Here is a 22,631-nt window from a genome sequence, read left to right on the forward strand (position 1 = left end):
TCAAAAAGCATGCATTCTTATTGTACATGGGGTCAACTCTCCGCAGATCTGATCTGTAATTTGGCCTGGTCGATATCTATCACCAGCTTGGCAATAGATGTATTTAATGCAATACTGTGGAACATTCCAGGTACAGCAATAACACCTGCTTGCCTCTCATGGAGACAAGCAGGTGGCTGACCCTCCATCAGAAAGATGTGTGTCTTTTAAGGTCTTCTACTACAATAATAGTTGATAAGCAATGACTTAATTGTCTATTTTTAGATTTTATATAATTTAAATGGTCATAACTTTACTTTTTCAGAGCTCTTCGGGGTTCAGTAATTGTTCATTAATTGGGTTTACAATCCCTATTCAGCTTATGTCTGTTGCTATAGAAACATGTTTTTGTCATTCAAATTCAACTACCTGCTTCTTTTGTTGACAAAATTAGAGCCTTGATTACAGTTAGCATTATAAATGATTATTGCAGGGATGATTATGCATGATGAAATTACTGGCCCCATGATAATAAATGGTTTTAAAAAGGGGGCACAGCTTTGCCACGATCACACCACAGGAACAATATGGTGCCATACAAGTGGAGCAGACACAGTTATGTCAGGAGGAAATTTATGATAGTTTAGTATACGGTCCAAGATTCTACTTTAAAGGTGCACTGTGTAACTTTTTTGGAGGAGATAATGTCATCTGTTTGTCTCCACGGAGATATATTTGCTTTTACAGCTCCACAGTATGGCATTCAACTCTTCCATGGAGAAAAGAAGATGGTGCTATAAGTTACGGGTCAGATCTGTGAAGAGGCAACCCTGCTCACCATTTTATTTTTGGCAATAAAAACCCACGCATCCATCCATTTCCCTCTGCTTATCCAGGGCCGGGTTGCGAGCACTATGTCTCTTGGCTGGCCTGGAAATGCCTTGGGGTGAAGGAAGTCTGGGTGTCCCTGCTTAGACTGCTGCCCCCGTGACCTGGCACTGGATAAGCATAAGAAAGTGGATGGATCGCGAGGACAGTAGTCTAAGCAGGGACTCCCAGACTTTCCTCACCCTAGACAAGTCCTCCATCTCCTCCGGTGGGACCTCAAGGCGTTCCCAGGCCAGCCGAGAGACATAGTTCTTCCAGCATATCCTGGGTCTTTCCTGGGGCCCCCTTCCAAAACCGGACCCCCTCTGGCCCCCATCTGCACCTTGAAATTCTGTCCATAAAAACAATGAACAGAACCGGTGACAAAGGGCAGCCATGGCAGAGTCCAACATGCACAGAGAACAGCTGTGACTTGCTGCCAGCAATGCAAACACAGCTCCTGCTCAGGTCATACAGGGGCTGGACAGCCCTTAGCGCTTAGAGCCTCGGACCCCATACTCCCAGAGCACCCTCCAAAGGACACCACGAGGGACACGGTTGAATGCCTTCTCCTGATCCACAAAACACATGTCGACTGGTTGGATAAATTCCCATAAACCCTCGAGGACCCGATGGAGATTGTAGAGCTGGTTCAGTGTTCCGCGACCAGAATGAAAACCGCACTGCTCTTCCTGAATCCAAGGTGCGACTATCGGTCAGATTCTCCTCTCCAGTACTCTGGAATAGACCTCATCGGAAAGACTGAAGTGTGATTCTTCTGTAATTGGAACACACCCTCCAGTCCCCCTTCTTAAACAGAGGGACCACCACCCTGTCTGCCTGTCCAGCAGTAGTGTCCCTGACCACCGCAAGAGACGTGTCAGCCAAGACAGCCCCACAACTTCCAAAGAATGAGGTGTCGATGATAGTCGATCATGAACCTCTGACCTAGGGCATCCTGGTGCCATGTGTACTGATGGACACCCTTTTGCTCAAAGATGGTGTTTGTTATGGACAAATTGTGTCTAGCACAGAAGTCCAATAACAGAACACCGCAATAAAACCCAGTAATTTAATATCATGCGAGATAGATAACTTTAATGCCACACTGTAAGTATTCTGTATACATTGTAATTGAACTTGTCTTATCTTCCTGGGTTGAAATAGGTGTGACTGACAGGCAACAGAAAAAGTATTGGTCCATGGTCCATTCATCTCAAAACAAATATGGCAATTTATGCTAGAACAAGGAAATGTTTAAAATCAAATGAAAAATCACACAAAGGAATGACAAACAGTGCAGCTACAAGATAAAAGTGTGCCACCTGCTTGTCTTCATAGAGATGTTACTGCTTTGTCTAGAAGTTACACAGCATGGCATTAAACTCCGCATAGAGACAAGCTGAGAGGACACCATCACACCAAATAATAAATGATTTTCAGTGTATTTTTTCAGTAATAAAAACATCTGTAATTTATTTAATGCAGGATATGTCAAATGCCATACTGGGTAACATTACAGACAAAGCAAAACTATTACCATGGAGACAAGATGTTTGCAGACCTTTAAAGATGTTTTTGTACTATTTTGCACTGCCTTCAGCCCTATCAGACAATTTATGCAACACATTTTGAATCTCACATTATAAGTTATTATTAGGCATTCAATTGTGTTCTTTTGCATATTCATAAAAAAGAACACATTATAGACTTGCTCTTTGGCACAATTCTTGAGTTACAAGAATTTTCAGTTATAATTTCTCCATTTCTTAGAACCATAATTGTGGTGCTTCTTATAACTTCGATCTTTTCAATGCAATAAGATTTTGTGATATTTTATTTTCTATTTTAGACTTTTGTGTGGAAGGCTGATATTGCTCTCTTCAGAAAGAAACAGTTAATAAAAATCGACTTTGCCCGCTGCTGCAACTCTTCCTATAGCAAATCAATTATTCACATGGAATAACCCCAATTTCTGCAAAAGTAGGACACTGCGTAATAAACATATATAAAAAGAACATGCAAATCAAACGCCATCGCACCAAAGGGTTGTAAGTTTGATTCCCCCTTGAATCAAATGCACACCTTTGGTAAGACGCTTCAGTCACATTACTCATTGTTGAAAAGTCACTTGATGTTAAAACTTAATAAATAAATGTAAATAAATAATTAGTAGTAGTTGTAATTGCTTTGCCTGCAATGTTCTACAGTCTTAAAGGCACTGTATTTGATTTGTACTCGCTTCAAAACATGAGAAACAGATACTTTTATTCTTCACTTACCTTATCCATTCAGAACATTCTAATTATTCACCACGATGAGTTTTCTGCTTTCCACAACTCTCAGACCATTGTGGAGTTTTACTGTGACGGTAAAGCTAACAACGACTAGCATGCTAATCACACCATATCGTCAACCAATCCACGTTTTCATCGCCACCCACTGCTCTTTATGTAATTTGTTCCCCAGTTTTATTTTCTTGGTGATATACGCAGGATTCGGTAGCGTCACTTAGTCAACTGAAAAAAAATCGGTGGCTTGCTAGCTATTCCTAAGAGCGTCCGACAACTTCACGGCTCTTGTTGCAACAATGTTTACGCCGATGTCAGCTCCCATTGGGCAAAGCAGTTTTCTAACATGGAAGTCGGTGGGCTTGTTTCTTTTATTCAGACGTTTTAGTTGAATATTGCGATTGAAATTGTGCTAATTATAACACAATGATCCACGGTTGTCATAGATTATAGCTATAGAGCAGACACAAGCACAGTAGGTCTTCTTTAAGCTTTTACTTTACATAACATTAATTTCAAGATTGACAAACATTGCTTGCATTTTTTTTCATTTGCAAAAAAGAAACAACCCAAAAATCTTTTCTTTGAATGAGGGTCCTGTACAAACACCTTTCTTTGTGCTCAGAACAGATGAAAAATTACACTTGTGGCACTAGCTGAAAGGGGAGGCAGCGTGGTTTCAATCAATGCGACAGGTCCCAGCAGGTACAGCACAGCGGGTTTTGATTACAACAACACTTGTTTTAGCTTTGAAAAGTTAACACAATTCTAAACAGAAATAGACCTCCCCATGTGGTATAAGGCTCCGTGTTCTCAAACTGTGGGGCAGGAGTAATTGTTTAAATGCAGATGGAGTTTTCCGTTATATGGCATTGCTTAGTTCCTGGTATAGTTCCTATTTGGCTCCCAAGCAACATGGCAAAGGCGCTGTGTTCTGAGGTAAATATAGAGGAGCAAAATATAATTAGGGCAAGTTAAGTTGGAAAAAATCTGCATGGTTGATTGGAAAAATGCTTTTAAGAAATGATTAGCTTTGGTTCTGTTTTTTTGTGGTTTAACTTTATTTAGTCTTCAGTTTAGTTTTGTATAATTTATGAATTCTTCTGGTCCTGGGTTAGTCCTAGTTTACACCCCGGTTTAATCCAGGTTTAGTTCTCTATGGTATTCCTCAGTTAGTCCTTTGTCCTTGGATAGTCTTGTGTTAGTCCTGGGTTATCATGTTTCCATCCTGATTTAGTTGTACAATGTTAGCCCTGGTTTAGTTCTATGGTTCTAGGTCTTGTTTGCATCATGGTTAAGTCCTGGTTTTCTCCTTGAGTTGTCATCGGATAGTCCCATTTTACTTGCCTGACCAGCCAGTCCCTTCTACATTTAGGTTTTGGAATCAAACCATAGAGCATGAAAGACCACACTCCTAACTTGGTACAGTCCAACCCCAGCAGCTAATTTGTATCATGTCTTTCAAATATGGATCTCTTCTCAAAAATTGTTGTCTCATTCTGAACAAAATATATAATGTCTTTCACCTAAGATTAAAAAAAAACAAACAAACAAAAAAAAAAAAACAGTTTGGTGTTTCTCAGTTCATTCTCAGTTTTCTTCTCCTTTTTTATGTGTAAGCCACCTTTTTGCCACAAATGGACCATACCTCTCTCTATGGTTATCGTACTTATCAGTCACACCCTTTGAAATCAGGGAGCCAGGACACGGTTCCATACCCACTCGTCTTTGTAATGTTTTGTCAAAGTGTGTGGTTCTGGCTGGTCAGGTAGCAAGTTTACACCGTGGTTTAGTCCTGAGTTTTCCAAAATCTGCATTGTTTTAGCTAAAGCACTCCCTAACCCTAACCCTATTTACAATCAAGTGTCAAAAACCTTTACATTATTGTCAACATGAGCAGAATGTTCGTAAAATGCAAACAAAACTGTGGTAAGACAACATGCTTAGATGCTGGGTTCCCTCTATCGTGTCAGAACATTTTTGAATTAAAGTTTAGCATTTAGCATCTCCATTGGTGTAGCATCAGGCTCACCGCAAAATTCTACGATCTATGAAGACCCAATCCTGAGCTCTGTTACTCCCGATTGAAATTCATTGTGTATTTAACATTGCATATAATTTATGTGTGTTTTTTGCACCGTTACAGGACCCTGCTCTTCACAAAAGCTGAGCCCATTTCATATTCAGCCGCTCTGGTCAAAGTCTCCACAACAGCGCTATGGCAACCCCCCTGTTATTCTCCCTCAGGCTTTTTATAGCACAGCTGTATCCTGTACATCAAGGTGCTAATTGTTAATCCTGTGCTACCACTGGTTTATCTCCTGGGTTTTGTCCTGGTTGGGGCCTGGTGTTTATTAGACCAGTTCAATTTATTTTTATTCATCACTCCAACTGGACATATTGATTAAAGGGCCTGCACCTGATTGTAGTTCATTCTTGTCAAGATAAATGCTTTTGATGTGATGTGATGTGTGATGGTAAAAGCTACCAAGTAAGAAAAAAAAAAAAAAATAGACTATCAGTTATTACCTGAGAAAACGCTATCTAAAATTCATAGATTATAACTCACAAAAGCACTACGGGCAGGTTCACCTTTTTTCATCCAATCAGACACATTGTTATAAAGAATAATGAGAAACCAACTGCTTGACCCTAACCCAGACATGATTTTGCATTTTCAAGAGTGAGCAAAAGTAAATAGTAAGCAGAGATTAGAGAAATATAGGGAACAACTGCGTGTCACTGTCCCATTCTGTGTTATGGTGGGGCCAAAAGTGGGTGGGGCCAAACATTCAAACTACAAAATGTCCCTGACTCACGGTTTGAAAACCCAATGCAGTTTATATTATGACGTGTCTACAGCATTCCTTTTACCATCACATATAGGCTACTACTGGTTATGAGTGACAGTAGTTTAGATGGTAGTGTTCATCTACGGATCTAAAAGTCTGTGGTTCAAATCCCAGTCCCTACATTAGCAAGTTGGCAAAGTAGTCAGATCCAGTGGCCCACGGGTTGATGGTTTTGATACTTTTAATCCCAGCTCCCACAGGTGCATACTTTTCTTGTGTCCATATGCAAGAGACTTAACTGCCTCACTTCCATATTCTCATTGGATGTAGAAAAGCGCCACGTAAATTTCTCTTTAAATCTCTTTATGTATTATTTATTTTATTCATAACTAGATTGTGGTTTCTTATTATTTGTCTATATTCATTTTAATAGAACATATGGTCTTGTTTAGAAGTGGTCACATTTAAATATAGTGCTTTTCCACCTTCAAGGCACTCAAAGCACTTCATATTAAGGAACTACTCACCCATTCATACACTAGTGTACACAGACACTGGGGACGAGGTGGGTTAAGTGTCTTGCTCAAGAACACAATGACAACATTCATCTGTGGGAGCTGGAATCACAGCCAGCCTGTGGGTCAGTGGATTTGACTCAACCCCTGATGTTCATGTCGAGAGCAGGATTTGAACCGCCAAGCTTTGGATCAATGGGCAAACGCTCCACCTACTGTCAGCCATCTTAGTCCTGGTTTAGCACTCATTTTAGCTTGGATCTGGTCCTTCTTAAGTTTCTGAGTTGCCCTGGTATAGTCCTTTTGCTTTGGGGGCAAGGTGGCATAGTGGTTAATCCTTTGGTTGATGATGTGAGCTTTCTGTGTGGAGTTTGCATGTTCTTCCTGTGCCTGTGTAGGTTTTGTCCAGTTGCTCCAGTTTTCCCTGTGTACCAAACAAATGCCCCATTCTACTGGGACTGGTTAAAAAAGGATTAAAGCCTTAAATCCTTGAAACCTGGATTTAGAGTTCAGTGTTGGTCATGGTTAAATGGCCTGTTTTTTCTGAGCAAAATATGTCTTGCCCCAGCCCCAGCCCTTGAGGTCATGCTAGTCATTGTTAGCATTACAGTGACGTCAAACTCCACTCTGGCCTCTGAAAGTTGTGAAAAGCACGTTGTGGTGAATAACTGGGATGCTCTCTATACAGAAGCAAGGAATAACTTTGGACCACTGCAAACCGTTTAAAATGAACTACTTCTGTTTTTTTAAGTTTTAAGACAGAAAAAATCTAATGCAATGCCTTTAAACTTACTTATCTGAGTCATGGGTTTAATCATGATCCAAATGTTACTTATCTTGTCTAGTTGCAATATTCCCTCTATTGGTGCTCCGTGTAGATAGCTTGAGTCCAGATTTAGCATTAACCCCCTGCTTTGTTACATCACATCTTAGAACACAGTCATATCCAATAATCATTTCATGTTATTTGTGGATGCTAATTGCTAAATACCCCCTGTATCCTCCTCTTGACGCAAGTGTTTCTGTGGCTACATCGAGCCACCAGACCAAAACACATGACTGACTCTCGCTTATATTTTGAGAAGATGATTTACCAGATTTATTTAAAGAACCGCTCGTAAAAAAAAAAACACCCGACGGAAAAGGGTTTAATCTGAAGAGGGACTGCTTAAGGCTCTCAGATATATAACACGAATGAGGAAACATCATGTAGGGGCGGCGTCTGTGCTGTGTTGGTATGGTTACGCAATTTAATAGATTAAATTTGTGAAACGTTAAGTCATGGGATTTCGGCTCCACTTATCTGTTCTTGACTGCAAAATACAGATAAATAAGAGCAGGAAACAAAAGTACCTGATATTTTTTTAAATAATGTAGCCAAGTTTTATGTTTTTTGTTTTGTTTTTGTTAGTTTTTTTTAGACATAGAAATACATTTATGCTGTGTTCATGTGATTGTCAGGTGTTCAGGTTTGCATACATGTGCTTTTAGCTCAGAAAGGTGAGATTTTGTCACCTCTGTTACTGAGTGGACTGTGATTTTATTATTAAAGTTAAATAGAGCTAACCAGTAAGGTACTAGCCTCTCAAAAGCTAAACCTTACTTGTCATTAGTTATTTGTTATACTTTAGCTAACATTATTCTCACATTTTTGTATGGTGCTTTTCCACCTTCAAGGCACACAAAGCACTTTACATCAAGGAGCCACCCATTCACAGACACCGGGGGACACTCATCTGTGGGAATTGCTGGAATTGCACCACCAACCTGTGGATCAGTGGATCTGATGTTTACATTGAGAGTGGAATTTCAATGGCCGACCTTCAAATTAATGGACAAGCGCTCTACCAACTGAGCTAATGTCGCCCGTTAGTTATCGTTACATCGTTAATTCATCAGTAGTGTCTGGTCTTTTTAGCACAAATATGTTGCTGGACATGATAGAGACAATCAACCCATAGATGTAACGTTTAGTCAAAGCACAAATGTTTCACATAAAAGGACAAGTCACAGATTTCGGTCTGTCTCCACAGCAGGTGATGTCTGGTGGAAGCTCTTTTTGTTCTGATAAAACATTTTAAAGAGTTCCCAAGGACCACATGAACACACAATTAGTTTCTAAGTAATTATTATATATATTTTTTTTTACACTGACAGAAAATGAGACCGTCAGAAAAGTATAGGCATGGCAAGGCAAGTTTATTTGTATAGCACAATTCGTACACAAGGTAATTCAAAGTGCTTTACAGAATAAGAAAGACATTAAAATCACACAAATCAAAACATAAATAATCACCCAATCTGCAACTCTCTCAAATACTTTCCTGTCACTTTACTATGTATAATAAAAGTACGTGAGTCCATGTTTCTTTTGTCATCATAAAAGGAACATGTAGTTATTTTAAGTATTCTGTAATTGTAACTTACCTAGTAATACTCTTAGTCATACCCTCAAAAACATCATACTATATTATTATTAGGAACACAGTAACATATAATGACCACACTAATATAACTGGATAGGCAAAAGTATTCATAGTTTTACATACCTCAAATACTTCTTTGTGAGTTTTAGTTTTCATCCATAACATTCCGTTCATCTAAACTAATCTAATCTGTATCATCTTAAAACTACATTTTCGTGTCCAGGCTCATGGGCCTTAAGCTAAGTATGCTGAGGCTATAAGCTCATTTTTCAAAGCAAACTGAATGTGAGTGAATTTATATAAAGATAAATATTGTGGGTCAAAACGGAGGTCAGAATTTCACTCTGGAGTTTATTACTAAACAATATGTGACCTAACGTCCAGTCTGATCAGCCCACAGGAGCAGACAGGCACAGTAACACTAGAATAAGGTGGGAGAAAGAGGAGATTTTCTGAATAGTTTTGGTCTCTTTCTCTCTTCTACCATAAATCTTATCACTATAGTTGGCTGTAAATCCCTGTCAAATGAAGACCTTTAACGCAATATTTTCTCACAATGTCGATATTGCAAAAACTAAAAAAGCACAGCATAGTTATTTTGTGTGTGTGTGTGTGTGTGTGTGTGTGTGTGTGTGTAACTCTAGTTCCCCATCAGACCTGCCATTCTGCCAATATACCCCTGCTTTAATAATGCTAATAATGGACTTTACTGCCTTGTTGAAACCTCTCAAAGCGCTACACTGCCATTATTCAGTCACACCTGGTGGTCGTGAGCTAATATTGTAGCCACAGTTGTTCTGAGGTGAGACTAGAAATTAGGGTTGCTACAATACTCAAATTTCAAACTTGGTTTCCATACGAAGGAATAGACTTGATACTCAATACCGATTGTGATACAACGATGATAGTAAAAATACTCTCCATTTAGACAATAGAAGTAGAAGTAGATTTTCAACATTAAATCATATTATTTTCTTTAATATTACCATGTGGCCTTATACCTGTGTAATCCCCTAGTTGTCCAGTTAGGTTCCATAGGGGTCCATGGGCGTTTACTTATCTATGTCGTGTTATACTTCTGTTCTGATAGCACTCAAGTTTATTCTATTCAGGAAAGGTTCATTTCTGTCCTGTGACTTTTTTAGCATTGATACCTGCTCAAATGAGTATCTAGCTTCAATACTAGTCTTAGTATCAATTCGTATCTGATTTCTGATACTTTTGGCAACCACAGTAAATACCTGAATTTAACAGCAACTTCTGTAAAATTACACTTCTTAAGCTGTAAGAGGTCAAAGGTCATACAGTATTATGTGAGTAAATTATTTATGTTACCCTGTTCAGGTAAGTAACATAGCAAGTTTTTAGTATTCCAGCAGTCAAACCGTAATTCATCGTCATGTCAAATTAGCAAAATTAAACAAAAAAAAATTCATACTTTAAGTTCTTCTTTGAAACCAACAAAATTAAGTGACCAATTACCGCAGCAGTTACTGTGGATGTACCCAACCCTCTTCAGCCTGGCACAGCGGGAGTCCCAAATCTGTCTGAGTTTGATGAGGCAAAGTTCAGAGTTTGGGCTATTTTCAGATTAAATACACATGAGATACACTTTACTTTCCTTATGAGTAGTCTGAGTTTTTGAACACAAACTTCAAAGACCACAGAGTTATTCTGCATAGGCTGTTTATCCATTTGGTGCTATCATGTCTTTTATCAGTGAGGCTTTTAAGTACATTTTTTTGCATTCATTTTCATTAGGCTTTTAGTTATTCCTAGATGGAAGATTTGTCATTTGGAGGAAGCACACGGTCCTTTTTGCTTAGAATCATAGCACCAGGATATTTATATTCTCTCAATGTTAACGCACGCACTTCCTCTGTTGGTTCTTAATCCGTGATAATGTGTACAATCAGTCATATTAAAATACATGGGGCAGTTTAGAGGCTATTCTTACTCATGGGGCTAGCAGCACAGTGGTAAATGAACTTCAAATCCTGGTTGAGAAATGATAATACAACCAGGGATTTAGAAATCTGAACTGGGACTTAGAATAAACTGATATTGAACAAGGACTAAACCTGAATTTAACCAGGACTAGAAAAAAACAAAACCAAGCCAGGGCTAAAGCAGGATGTGAACACAACCTTAAATGTTATTGATCTACAAAAGGAAATTATTTTGTCAATGCAAGTAAGGCAAGTTTACAAAATGGTCCTCTACCTAAATGGACATGTTTGTAATGCTTAACATAAATAGTCAAGTTTTACCAACATTATTTTTTATTACAAGTAAAAATAAAGTATAGCCATACTTATTTTGAATTAATACATTTAGCCCGAAAAAGTGGCTTGGATGAGCAGCGAAACGTCTTCACTCTTTTTGTCCAGCTGACAGTTTCTTTTACCGTGAATAAAAAGTTAAATAAAAATTAAGTTCAAATTTAAAAAAAGAAAAAAAAAGCTGTATACTAGATTAAAATACCCTAATAGAGGTGAATATGGCGGTCTAAAATGTATAAGTAGAAATGTAACTAGACTATTTAAAACAAACTGCTTAAAAATCAAATAAAGCTGAAATATAAAACTTTAAAATGACACTCTACAAATTCCATGAGATAAAATACACTAATGACCTTCATGTTTGCCAGTCTACTATAACAGGCAGATTTGTTTCTACGGTAACCTGAAACAGAAAACTCAAGGAAAGATGAAAACCTCATTTAGTTACTGATTTTTTTTGTCAAAGTAGACTAGCACTTCTCCCTCTGGCTCTGATCAGTATTCTAGGGACTATGCCTGCTAACTGTTGCTTCTGCAGATTGTCATTAAAGTGGAGTGGGTTTCATTCACTCGTGATGACATTAGAGGATCACTCAGGGACCAGGCTGATTTTTACACTGATTTAAAAGATGGCCATTGGCTTAAAGAGATTATCTTGAGGAGTCCAGTTGTTATGAAGGAGAGTAAGCTTTAGGCAATAAGTAAGCCAGAGAGGAGCATGTGGGAAAGTGGTGACTGTCATATCCAGCCACAAAACACTGTTCCATTGTGATGATGACAAATGGTTGCATCATTGAACGAGGAAAAGCGAGTTTTACGCTGTGTGCCCGTGATAGTGGCTAAGGCACAAATACAGTGTACCATCCAAGTGAATTTACAATAATAAAGAAGTCATGACCGGTAAGAATGTGGAGTTTTATCAGCTGTGCAGTTCAAAACTATATCTATGAATAGATAGTATTATCTAGTCAAACTATGACAACTACTATAGGGTGAGTGAGATTGCAAAAAATAGATTTTTCGAGATTTATCCCAATAAAGATAAGGTGAAACTTTTGCAGTCCATAAGACATGCTCTAAACCTTCTCGTTAAAACCTGATCTTGTAAGATCTTAGAAGCTAAGTACTAACCTGGGCTGGGCCAGATGGGACAGAATGACTAATTCATGAAATCCAGTACATTACAAAAGGGACAAATACAATGTTAGAATAATGAACTCTATGACGAGTATGAAAGTGGAATTGTATAAGCGGTGCACTCAAATGTATCTGATGACCGCTACTGCTCGTACTGCTATTGGGTGGTTGATATTGACAAAATGAATATCTTGATGTCTTTGATCATCCCGATAATTAAAATTAAGAGAAACGTTTGCAAGGAAATGTGCTACCAGCATGCTGGTTGAGGTTCAAGTATTGTACAAAAAGAACAAAATCTAATGTGTTAATCCTAATGTGGAACCGTGTCCATTATTCCTTCAGTCCTCAGCCACATCTGGTGGTGGTATATTTGTTGCCAAAGCCACTGCAGGGCAGAATGAAGGAGAGTTGGCAGCCATTTTGTGCCAAAGGCAACCACACTAGCTCATAATGCAAAGGACATTAGAGGCAATATAAAAATAATTGTTCATAGTTTCCTTCCTTCCTCACTCCCTAGCAGATAACTTTAAAGTGGAAATTCTATCTACAAATTGTACCTCTTGGCTAGTATATATAACTGTAATGTTATTATTGAAATAACAGTACTAAGTGTGGTTACTCTTCTCAGAGTCAGTAATGACAAAAGCTTTGTTGACAATATTCAGTGCTTTGAACATGTGTTTCTGCACTCTTCCTTCAGATATTATTACAATTTTGTTTTGTTTGCAATAGAGGTGTTATTTACATTTTTTTGCAACCGTTCCCATCTCATGCACACAGAAAAGTTTTGATTATATACTTGCTAACTGATTGCAAAACGTAAACATTGGTTTGTATTTGAATTATTAAAATTCTTCCACTATCACTATCTTATCTTTCGACAATTACATCTACATTCTTGTGTAGCTTCATCTCAAACATAAACATGTAGTAGCTCGACTTAACAGTATTTCACAGTAAACACCATTTTTCAAACTTGGCTGACCTATCTGTCCTCTCCACTATCATTTGTTTCCAGTGTACTTATCTTTTACTACATGTATTGCCTCACTGCCTCAGCCTCTGTAAAAGCCCTCCACACTCTCCGCTCTGTGTTAACAAACCCAGCTGTACTCGAGTGACCTTTGACCCTTAACAGCCTGCGACACATGCGACTATAACGTGACTATTTGAAAAACAAAGATGTACTGTACAAAAGAGGTGTTTGGAGATACTTAGTCCCAGAGATACTGAACATGATAAAGTTATGAAATATAAGGGCTTTGTTGTGGAGTGTAGAGCATTTAGCCCCAAATGACATTTTTGAATGCAGCTGTAAGATTTCTTCATAAGCCAATGATTCTTTGTTTGAAATGTCATGACCTACATAATTTAGAATTTAGTGCCTATGGTGCATGTGAAGGATTTTGAACTAAGAAAAAGTTTTAGATTTGAAAATGGGCAATAATCATCTCAAAATCTGACATTTTTGAAAGCTGTTGGTTTCTGTCAGCCAAACACCAGCAGTTTGTGTTGTGGTTTTGTAGGAAAAATGTAGTTGTAGAGGATTTTTTGCTGCCCAAGCCACATTTTTATAGACCCATGATATAATCCCATTTAACTGTATATGTTAGTACAGTCTTATTACACTGGTGTTTATGCACTTAAAGGTACAGTATGTAACTTTCATAATGTGGTATGTCTTCTGCATGATTCCATGGAAATAGAAAGTTAAAACTATACTTAGGGAAAGAAAATACTGTGGAAGAGTCAAAGGAACAATATTTTCATGGATGGAACAGGATGAGGCCTGTAAAGTTAAATACTGTGGCTTTAATGTTCCTCGTACTAATGCAGATGTATACAGTAGGAAACATGGAACTGTCAAAGTTTGCCTAAAATGTACTCGCTGTCCAAGTGCCTGAGGCAAGAGTTCAGACAATCCCAGCCTTCTATTTTAATTCAATTGTTTTAAATCTGCTACTTACTGCCACCAAAATGTCACATAACCTCTGTTTTTGCACATATTTTTACTATTGAGAATTACATATTTCCCAGTAAACTGTTTTAGTACAAATATTCATGCTGGCTTTTGCATTTTAGTTTATTGACCAGTGAATTTTCTGTTCCTGCAACATCCAAAGGAGCAGATAGCAGCTACTGAGTCGGACGTGGGAGTGATATAAAAACTGGAATTCCTTGTTGTGTTGGTTGCCGGGGAGCTGACAGTACGCCAAAGCACCCACCATGAGTAAAGACCGAGAAAAAGTGGGAAAATAGATTTAAAATGCCACTCTAACAAGCCTCCCGGGACGTCCGCTGCCTGAGGAACAGCTTGTCTGATCTCAAATGCTTTAAAAGTCCGTGACACACCACTGCGTCGCTACATGCTCTGTCCATATGGTAGTCACAGTAATGGCTAACGTCTATGGTGGATTACATATTAAAAACAAAAAAAACATATGAAGTCTAGCCAAATCCACACAACAAGAATGCGTTTAACTCCACTCCTCTTTATTAAACAAAACGCATTCTTGTGGGCCATGGTATAATGTTGTCACCTCATCAAAAACATACCTGGAGTTGTGTTTCATTCACACATGACTAACCCTTTATTTTAATCTGTCTACATTTCCAAAGCTCAAAAAGCTCTGTTCAACCTTTTAATGTCATATAGAGGTAGTTTTCAAGTTAATAGCAACCTTTTACCTTTAGTTTAGTAGAGATAGACAATTCCAATTATTCAAATGTTTCTAGGGAAGGTGTATGCAGTTTAAAACCACAGTGGAGCACTTCCTGTATGATCACATGACATCACAAGGTGGAACAGAGTCTTTTCCTCTTGAGAGAAAAACAGAACACAACTCAGGGCATGTTTTTGATGAGGAAACAGCATTATAACATAGATAAGCTGTTGACAGAACCTCCACCAGAAAAGTCACAGTTGTTTCCATGGAGATGTTGATGCTTTGCCTGGAATATTCCACAGTAACGAATTACACTTATGTATCTCCATGAAATAAGGAAGTGATGGAATTAATAAACTTGTAATTATTCCACAGTATCTTGCTTTTATTTGATTACATTTTAAGCAATAACATCTCCATGAAGACAACCAGGTGCTGTAAACTCCACCTGAAAAAGTGACGTGGTGCATCTTTAATTCAAAAGCTAAAGTAAATACATTTGGGTGTGTTACATAAGTAAAACATGTTCTCAGTAATGTATGTTCTGATGTGAAGTGCTAGAGTGTTGTCAAGGGCTAAAGAAGGTTGTGTTGTAATGAGGTGCTCGGCTGTAGGAGACGTTAGCTAACTTTTAATGAGTAAAATAATGCATGCTCGTTTCTATAGTGATTTGGTTTTCTCTTATAAAACTGTTAAGAGAAATAACAATGAGAATAGTTCACAGACTGTTTTGTGGTGTCTCGTATTTTGAAAAGATGGTTATTTAGGTTGAAATTAATACATTTCTAGGTTCATATGTTAAAAGGAGAGTATGTGAAATTTTGATTTTAAATGTACTAAACATGATCTGAACATGAACTGTGTCCTCAATACCTGGTTTCAATAGTCACTACCTAAACCCCAGCACCTGCAGCCAACCATTAATCAGTGCTAGTACAGCCTTTGCAATTCAGTGAGTGAATTCTGGAGGTTCTGAGCTTTCACATGAGGCCTGTCCATATACTCAAAATGAGAAAAACGTATGTCCTCCTTGCAGGTTAAGGCACTGGCAACACAGGTTCATTCAGTTAAATTGCAGCTTTGTGGTCTAAAGAGGTCTAAAACTGAGTATGTGCTGTCTCCAATGGCCATTACTAGAGGCCGGTGACACCGCCCATTTTGAATTCCATTATAATGTACATTGGCTTAAGCTCAGACACTGGCATAGTCCACAACCTCCTACTTGAAACTAAACAAAAAGTTCCATTACTTTTCAAAATGGTGTTCTTTAAAGTATAATTTTAAGTTCCCTACAGTTTTCAGTATCTTAATTACATTCTTTTAAGACATTCCTTTACAAAGCATTCTGTTTTAAGACCCCGTAAACCTTAACCCCTTGACTTCACATGTGGCTGGCTGAGATAAGAGCGTAAAAGCCCAATTAAACTTTTAGGTGTTCAACTTTGCAAAAACTACCCCAGATAGTTAAGTTTGCAGCCAATTACCAATTAGACCAACTAGAATATGGGACAGTTTGTTAAATGTCCTATCAGAGCATTGCCATGGTGAAAAGCTGCCACCCTTGCAGACTGTCCTGGGACCATTAATCTCTGTTAGTTTGGGGACAGAGGAGGCATGACGCAGCAGACACAGCACGACGCTCAGGTATGGGACTACAATTCCCATGATGCTCCATTTATACAGTCAAAATGCTCCTCAGCAGTTTGTGATCAAAACTATAGATTGTGCTGAAAAGGCGCATTTATTTGATTACATAAAGGAGACTGCTGATATTGGAGTTCTTTAAAAACAGATAGTACCTCTTTTACATGTTTGTTATTGATTACTTTTCAAGATAATGCTTAATTTCAAGTTTTTAAATTGAATTAATTAATTCATCCTCTCTTAGATAATCAACTTAAAGCTTAAAGAGAACCCCTGACCACATAGCTCTTCTTAATGCTTCACTGTGTAATCTTCTGGTGTAGTGTACCACCTGCTTATCCCCATGGAGATGTTATTGCCTTGCCTGAAGATTTCTATAATATGGTATTAAACTTATCTATCTCCATGGAGACACCACCAGGCCAAGTTAGCAGTCTTTGCAGAGGTGACCCGCTCACTGTAAAAGTGAATGATGTTCAAGACACTAGTTTAATGGCATAAATATTTAATGCATCATAGTAGATGAAAGGTGCCATCAAATTAAAATGGATTAGCCAACAGTTTAAGATAAAAATAAATGATGCTGAGTTTTAACATGGTTGTGAGTAAGGAAACTTTACCTCAACTTTTCCTCCCTGAAATAACCTTCTATGAAACTTGAAATATACCCACCAGCTATCAAAACTGCTGATCTCTTATTATGATAATTCATCCTCTTAGATATACTTGCGTTTTTGCTCAAGTAACTCCTTTATGTGAACCATGTAAAAAGCTATGCATTTAAAAATGCAATTGTGTATTAAATCTTTTTTTTCTTTGCAGGAGTGAAGTTTCGACACATACTGAGACTGAGAAAACAAGATGCACATGTAAAGTTTGGACCCCACAGCGCCCCCTAGCCCCTGGACCCCCCTCCTTCACACATGAGGACAAGAAGATGACTATCACCAGCCGCCAGTCCTTCAATGTCCTGACAGTTATATTCCTCCTGCTCTCCACTGCAGGTACGGGGCGCTCAAAATGCAAATGCATGAACTATTTTAATAACTTAGTTTGACCTCAGTCCTGTTTAATCCTGGTTTAGTTGTAGTTTGATCCTGGTTTTGTTCTATCCATAGATTTCAGCCTCCTGTTATATGGTGCCATTTTAAGAACAGTTGACCTTTGAGATATACAATTGCATTTTGAATTGTTAATTACTATGGCAACGGTCATAACTTTACATCATTCTAAAATCCATGGATAGTTTGATAGTTTTGCCCTATAGTTTGATCCCGGTTTAATCTTGTTTGACCATGCTTTAGTCTAGTTTGACCATGCTTTAGTCTAGTTTGACCCTGGTTTAGTCTAATTTGACCCTGGTTTAGTCTAGTTTAGCCCTCTTTTAGGTCTAGTATGACTCTGGTTTAGTCTAGTTTGATCCTGTTTTAGTTTTGTTTGACTGCACTTTAGTCAGGTTTGACCGTTTTAGTCTAGTTTGGCCCTGGTTTAGGCTTGTTTGGCCCTGGTTTAGGCTTGTTTGGCCCTGGTTTAGTCTAGTTTGGCCCTGGTTTAGGCTTGTTTGGCCCTGGTTTAGGCTTGTTTGACCCTGCTTTAGTCCTAGTTTGACCTTGCTTTAGTCCTAGTTTGAGCTTTCTTTAGTCTAGTTTGACCCTGGTTTAATCTTGTTTGATCCTGCTTAGTCTCGTTTGACCCTGGTTTAGTCTAGTTTGATCTAGTTTTAGTTTTGCTTGACCCTGCTTTAGTCTTGTTTGACCCTGCTTTAGTCGTGTTTGACCCTGCTTTAATCGTGTTTGACCCTGCTTTAATCGTGTTTGACCCTAGTTTAAGATAGTTTGACCTTGGTTTAGTCCTAATTTAATTCTTGTTGTATTGTGTCTACATTTTCTTGACATAGTTAAAGTTTAGTAGTAGATTGACTCTGATTTAGTTTCAGTATATGTGAATTGGTTAAGTTAATAAAGTAAGTATTTTTTACTGCTATATCAGTTGTATTTTATTTGGAAAAAAAACACTTAGCTTTCACTTATTCTACATCGTCTAGCACCACTGGTTTTATCGCTATAGTTCAAAAAAGCGCATACTGTGACTTTAAATGTAGGTCAATGCTGCAGTGGACTATATAGCACTTTAAAGCCCAGAAGACCACGCAGTACAGATCACAGATAGATCAAATCTGACAGAATGAACAAGACCAAGGCTCTTACTCAGGGGACACAAGTGGAGTTATTGCCAAAAGAGCGTATTTGGAGATAAGCTCAGCACCCCAGGGAGAAAACACAAAATGAGGTTGTATAGAATAAAGAAGAACTGGCTCCCAACAGGCGAATGACAGAGACTGCAGGGGCACTATTGTGTAAGTGTGTTGAGTACACCAAGGACCAAATGTTTTCAAGATGTTACGACAAAGGGACATGTCTAAAGGAGTTCTGACACTTTATGAAGTACACCTTAACTATATAAGTATACAACAAAAACTTTCAAATGCAAGTATTCTGCCAGATGGTGAAGTTTTGGGTTCAATTTAGTTGCTCCTTCAGCAGAGGACGAATTGTAATTTGGCTGGGTTTTTTTTTTTTTTTTTTTTTATGTCGAATGCCCTTCCCACAGTTTTGGAATACTTAACTAAGTGTAAAGAAAGAGGAGATAAAATACTTGTTTGAATGGGCAGTGAAACGCTAAAAATGCACTAAAGTATCAAATTATATACTAAAGGTCCTGTATTACACAAAATGGATTCTTGTGAGCTTCAAGCCGTGTTATAATCATGTTACCTCATCAAAAATATACTTCAAGTCACACATGTTTGAGTAAAGTTTTATTAGTCTCTCTACATCTCCAAAGCTCAAAATGCTCTCTTCCACCTTGTGATGTCATGAAGTGGTAGTCGTCAATTTAACAGCAACATTTTAACTTTAGTTCAGTAGAGATGAACAATTATTGAGCTAAAAGCAGCCAAATGAGTGAAGGTGTGTGGAGTTTAAAAACACCGTGAAACACTTCCTGTATTACAACTTAATGATATCACAAGGTGGAACAGAGTGTTTTTGGTTTGAGAGAAGAAGAACTCAGCCTAAATATGCAGGGTTTGCGTGTTAAACATGTGTGAATGAAACAAAACACAACTTTGGGTATGTTTGTGATGAGGAGACAACATTATAACATAGATCAGAAAATAACGCAATATGGGCCCTTTAAAATAAGTTATTAATTATTGTTATTGATCAAAGTTCATAATGAGTATCCTTACCTACCCATCAGCCACTGCACACTATAGTCAGTCAACAGAAGAGACTGAAGCTGTTGTTTTTGTTTTTTGCAGTATGGTATCTCATCTTTGTTACTTTCCAGCAGCCTCCGTAACACAATCTTAAAATTTAAAAAGCAAAACTAGTTCTCACAACTTTCTGAGAGCAGACCAGACTTTTGCAGTCACAGTAAAGCTAACAAAAAACAGCATGCTAACTACACACTTCCTGATTATTGAACAAGAAAATGCTTTATAATTACCGGTAGATGCAGACAGACCTGAAGAGATGCTCCTAGTACATATCCATACTGGGGCAAGACAAATTGCTCAAACATATGGAAAAAAGATGAGCTCAATCATTATAGTCATAACATTAGTAGCATCTATAATAGTACCAGTATTATGTAACTCTTCGTTGAACTATTATGTAATGTTTCCCTCTGATCCCTTTCAGAGGTCACCACAGTCCTCTTGTGGTTACTGCATAAGTTTGTATCATCTTGATGCAATGTTCCAGCAACAAGCATTACTTTGTGGTTATAGTTTAGCCCATGGATCAAAGGGCCATGCCTGCATAATATCATAATTAGCCATATAAATCATGCATAGGCACATTTAATTACTATCATTTGTAATGTATATTTTCTGAGTTGTTGTTTTTTTACCTGGAAACTAATTACTCATATACTAATATACTACAATAACTGAGAGTTTTCTGGGATAATTGTGACTTTTTTAAATCTGTACTTGTACTTCTAAGTGAGTATAATTCTATCCATGTACTGTAATTGTAATTTGTTACATTTAAAATCATAGCAGATATTGAATATAGGATAAGACCTAAGTGTTCCAATGCATGCTAGTCTCACCACAGGCTCTGCTCCTTTTTAAACATTCAGATACATAACAGCATCACCTCCTCTGATTGGCCAGAGTTCAGAGATTATGCTGATTGTAGTAAAAAAACAACAACTCAGTTCCGCTTTAAACTGTCAAATTAATCAAGGTTTGTATAACAGACTTATCTAAGACAATTAAAATAGTGTAAAAAGTAACTTTTAAAGTCATATATTACAATAAATGGACTTTTGTGATCTTTAAGCCTTGGTATTATGATGTGACCTCATCAAAAAACATGTGGTGTTGTGTTTTGTTTCATCAACACATATTTGAGTAACCCTGCTATTAGTCTGTCTGCATCTCCAAAGTTCAAAATGCTCTGTTCCACCTTGTGATGTCATGCAGAGGTAGTAATAACTACCTTTTGCCTTTAGTTCAGTAGAAATTCCTGAATTTAAATTATCCGAACAATTCTAGTGAAGGTGTATGGAGTTTAACAACATAGTGGAGCACTACTTGTATTACCACATGACATCACCAGGTGGAACAGAGTGTTCTCTTTGAGAGAAGAACTCCAGGTATGATTCTGATGAGGAAACAACATTATAACAGATAAGAAAATAGTACAAAATGTAACTAGTTCTTTTAGTACTCGTTCCACCACTGCTTACAGTACATGTTGAAAGTCTTTTAATCATTTTGAAGTACATACTGAAGGGAAACTGACCTCTATTACACGAACAAAGTTTTAATATTTCATCAACAAAATGAGGCGTCAAATTGTGTCATATTCATTTGCGGAGGTCAAATAGGTAGTTTTCCCTTCTCCTCTGTTCTAATCCCCCACTGTCCAGGATGACAACTTTATGGCTTAACCTGGACTCAAAATATTACACTTCTCAGCAGGAAAATGGAGGCCGGTCGCGGCTCATTATAAGCTCAAAGTGTAGTCTCTCATGCTGATGTCCCAGTGGTGAGAGACTTGGCTGGATCTATCATTGGGCGACATCACAAGTGGACTTTGAAATGAGTCGCAGCCCAAACACTTAACTGTCAGGCTCAGATGAGAAGGGAGGCGAGATAAAGACAAAGAAACAGTCATAGTGAAGTTCTTATGAAGAGGCAGGAATTCATTAAAGTAATAAGTGAGAATGAGTTGAATCTTGAACCGTTTTAGTACTTGTTAAGTGTGAACATCAGCAAAGAGGTTGTGGGTTTGATCCCCATATGGTTGACTGGGTTGACATTTTATAACAGACTAAATTTTACAGTTATTCTTGTGGGCTTCTTCACAGCATTTTGTTTTGGTAAATTGATACTTTGCAGCTGATGTCATTAACATTCCCTGGGGGTGTGATGCTAACTGTAGGCACTGGTCTGTATGAAGCTTTGTTCGACTTTAATTTAGGATTTATTTTAACACAATCTGCCAACAATTGACTTAGCTGGAACTACAACAGATGAGCTGATTTTGTACTGTTAAACAAGTCCCTCTCAAATAACATTACAGTCACAAGCTAGCTAGCATTAGCCAACAGTTTTCCAGTTAGTCACTCACCTTTATTGTTGAAAATCTAAACACGAACATGAACGTTTGTATTGATTGCAGGCTCATGGAAACATGTTTAAATCTATTTCAATTTTTTCCCATTTAGTTTTCAGAAAATCTTAAAACTTTTCTGACAGTGTTAGATAATGTGTGCAATGTGTCACCATTGTAACGGATGAATATTCTGTCATAGACATACATGTAGAACACCCCTAGTCACTACAAAGTATCAATAGTTTTAGAATGCAGGGCCCCAATCATGAACTGTTGGACTGCATAAATGCGAAAGGGTTCAACGCCTTCTTAAAAATGTTGAAAATGAAGTATCTCAGATTTAATCTTGAATAGAAGACAGAAAATGGTATGGAAGATTTGACCTGGTCAGTTTTT

At 37.8% G+C, this 22,631-nt stretch overlaps 1 protein-coding gene across 2 annotated transcripts in view; it reads left to right on the forward strand.

Moving 5' to 3' along the window:
• shisal1b (shisa like 1b) overlaps positions 1-22,631 on the forward strand; it is a 62,077-nt gene that overhangs the window by 20,604 nt on the left and 18,842 nt on the right. Inside the window, exon 2 of one of the 2 annotated variants that reach the window (XM_055222349.1) lies at positions 17,425-17,606. In XM_055222349.1, coding sequence (XP_055078324.1) covers positions 17,540-17,606 — 67 coding nt within the window. In that variant the 5' untranslated portion in view covers positions 17,425-17,539. Of the gene's footprint in view, positions 1-17,424; positions 17,607-22,631 lie in introns of those variants that run through there. The other variant, XM_033968396.2, reaches the window with a different exon arrangement.

The sequence above is a fragment of the Periophthalmus magnuspinnatus genome, chromosome 6 (genome assembly GCF_009829125.3).
Source record: "Periophthalmus magnuspinnatus isolate fPerMag1 chromosome 6, fPerMag1.2.pri, whole genome shotgun sequence".
Classification (NCBI taxonomy): Eukaryota; Metazoa; Chordata; class Actinopteri; order Gobiiformes; family Gobiidae; genus Periophthalmus; species Periophthalmus magnuspinnatus.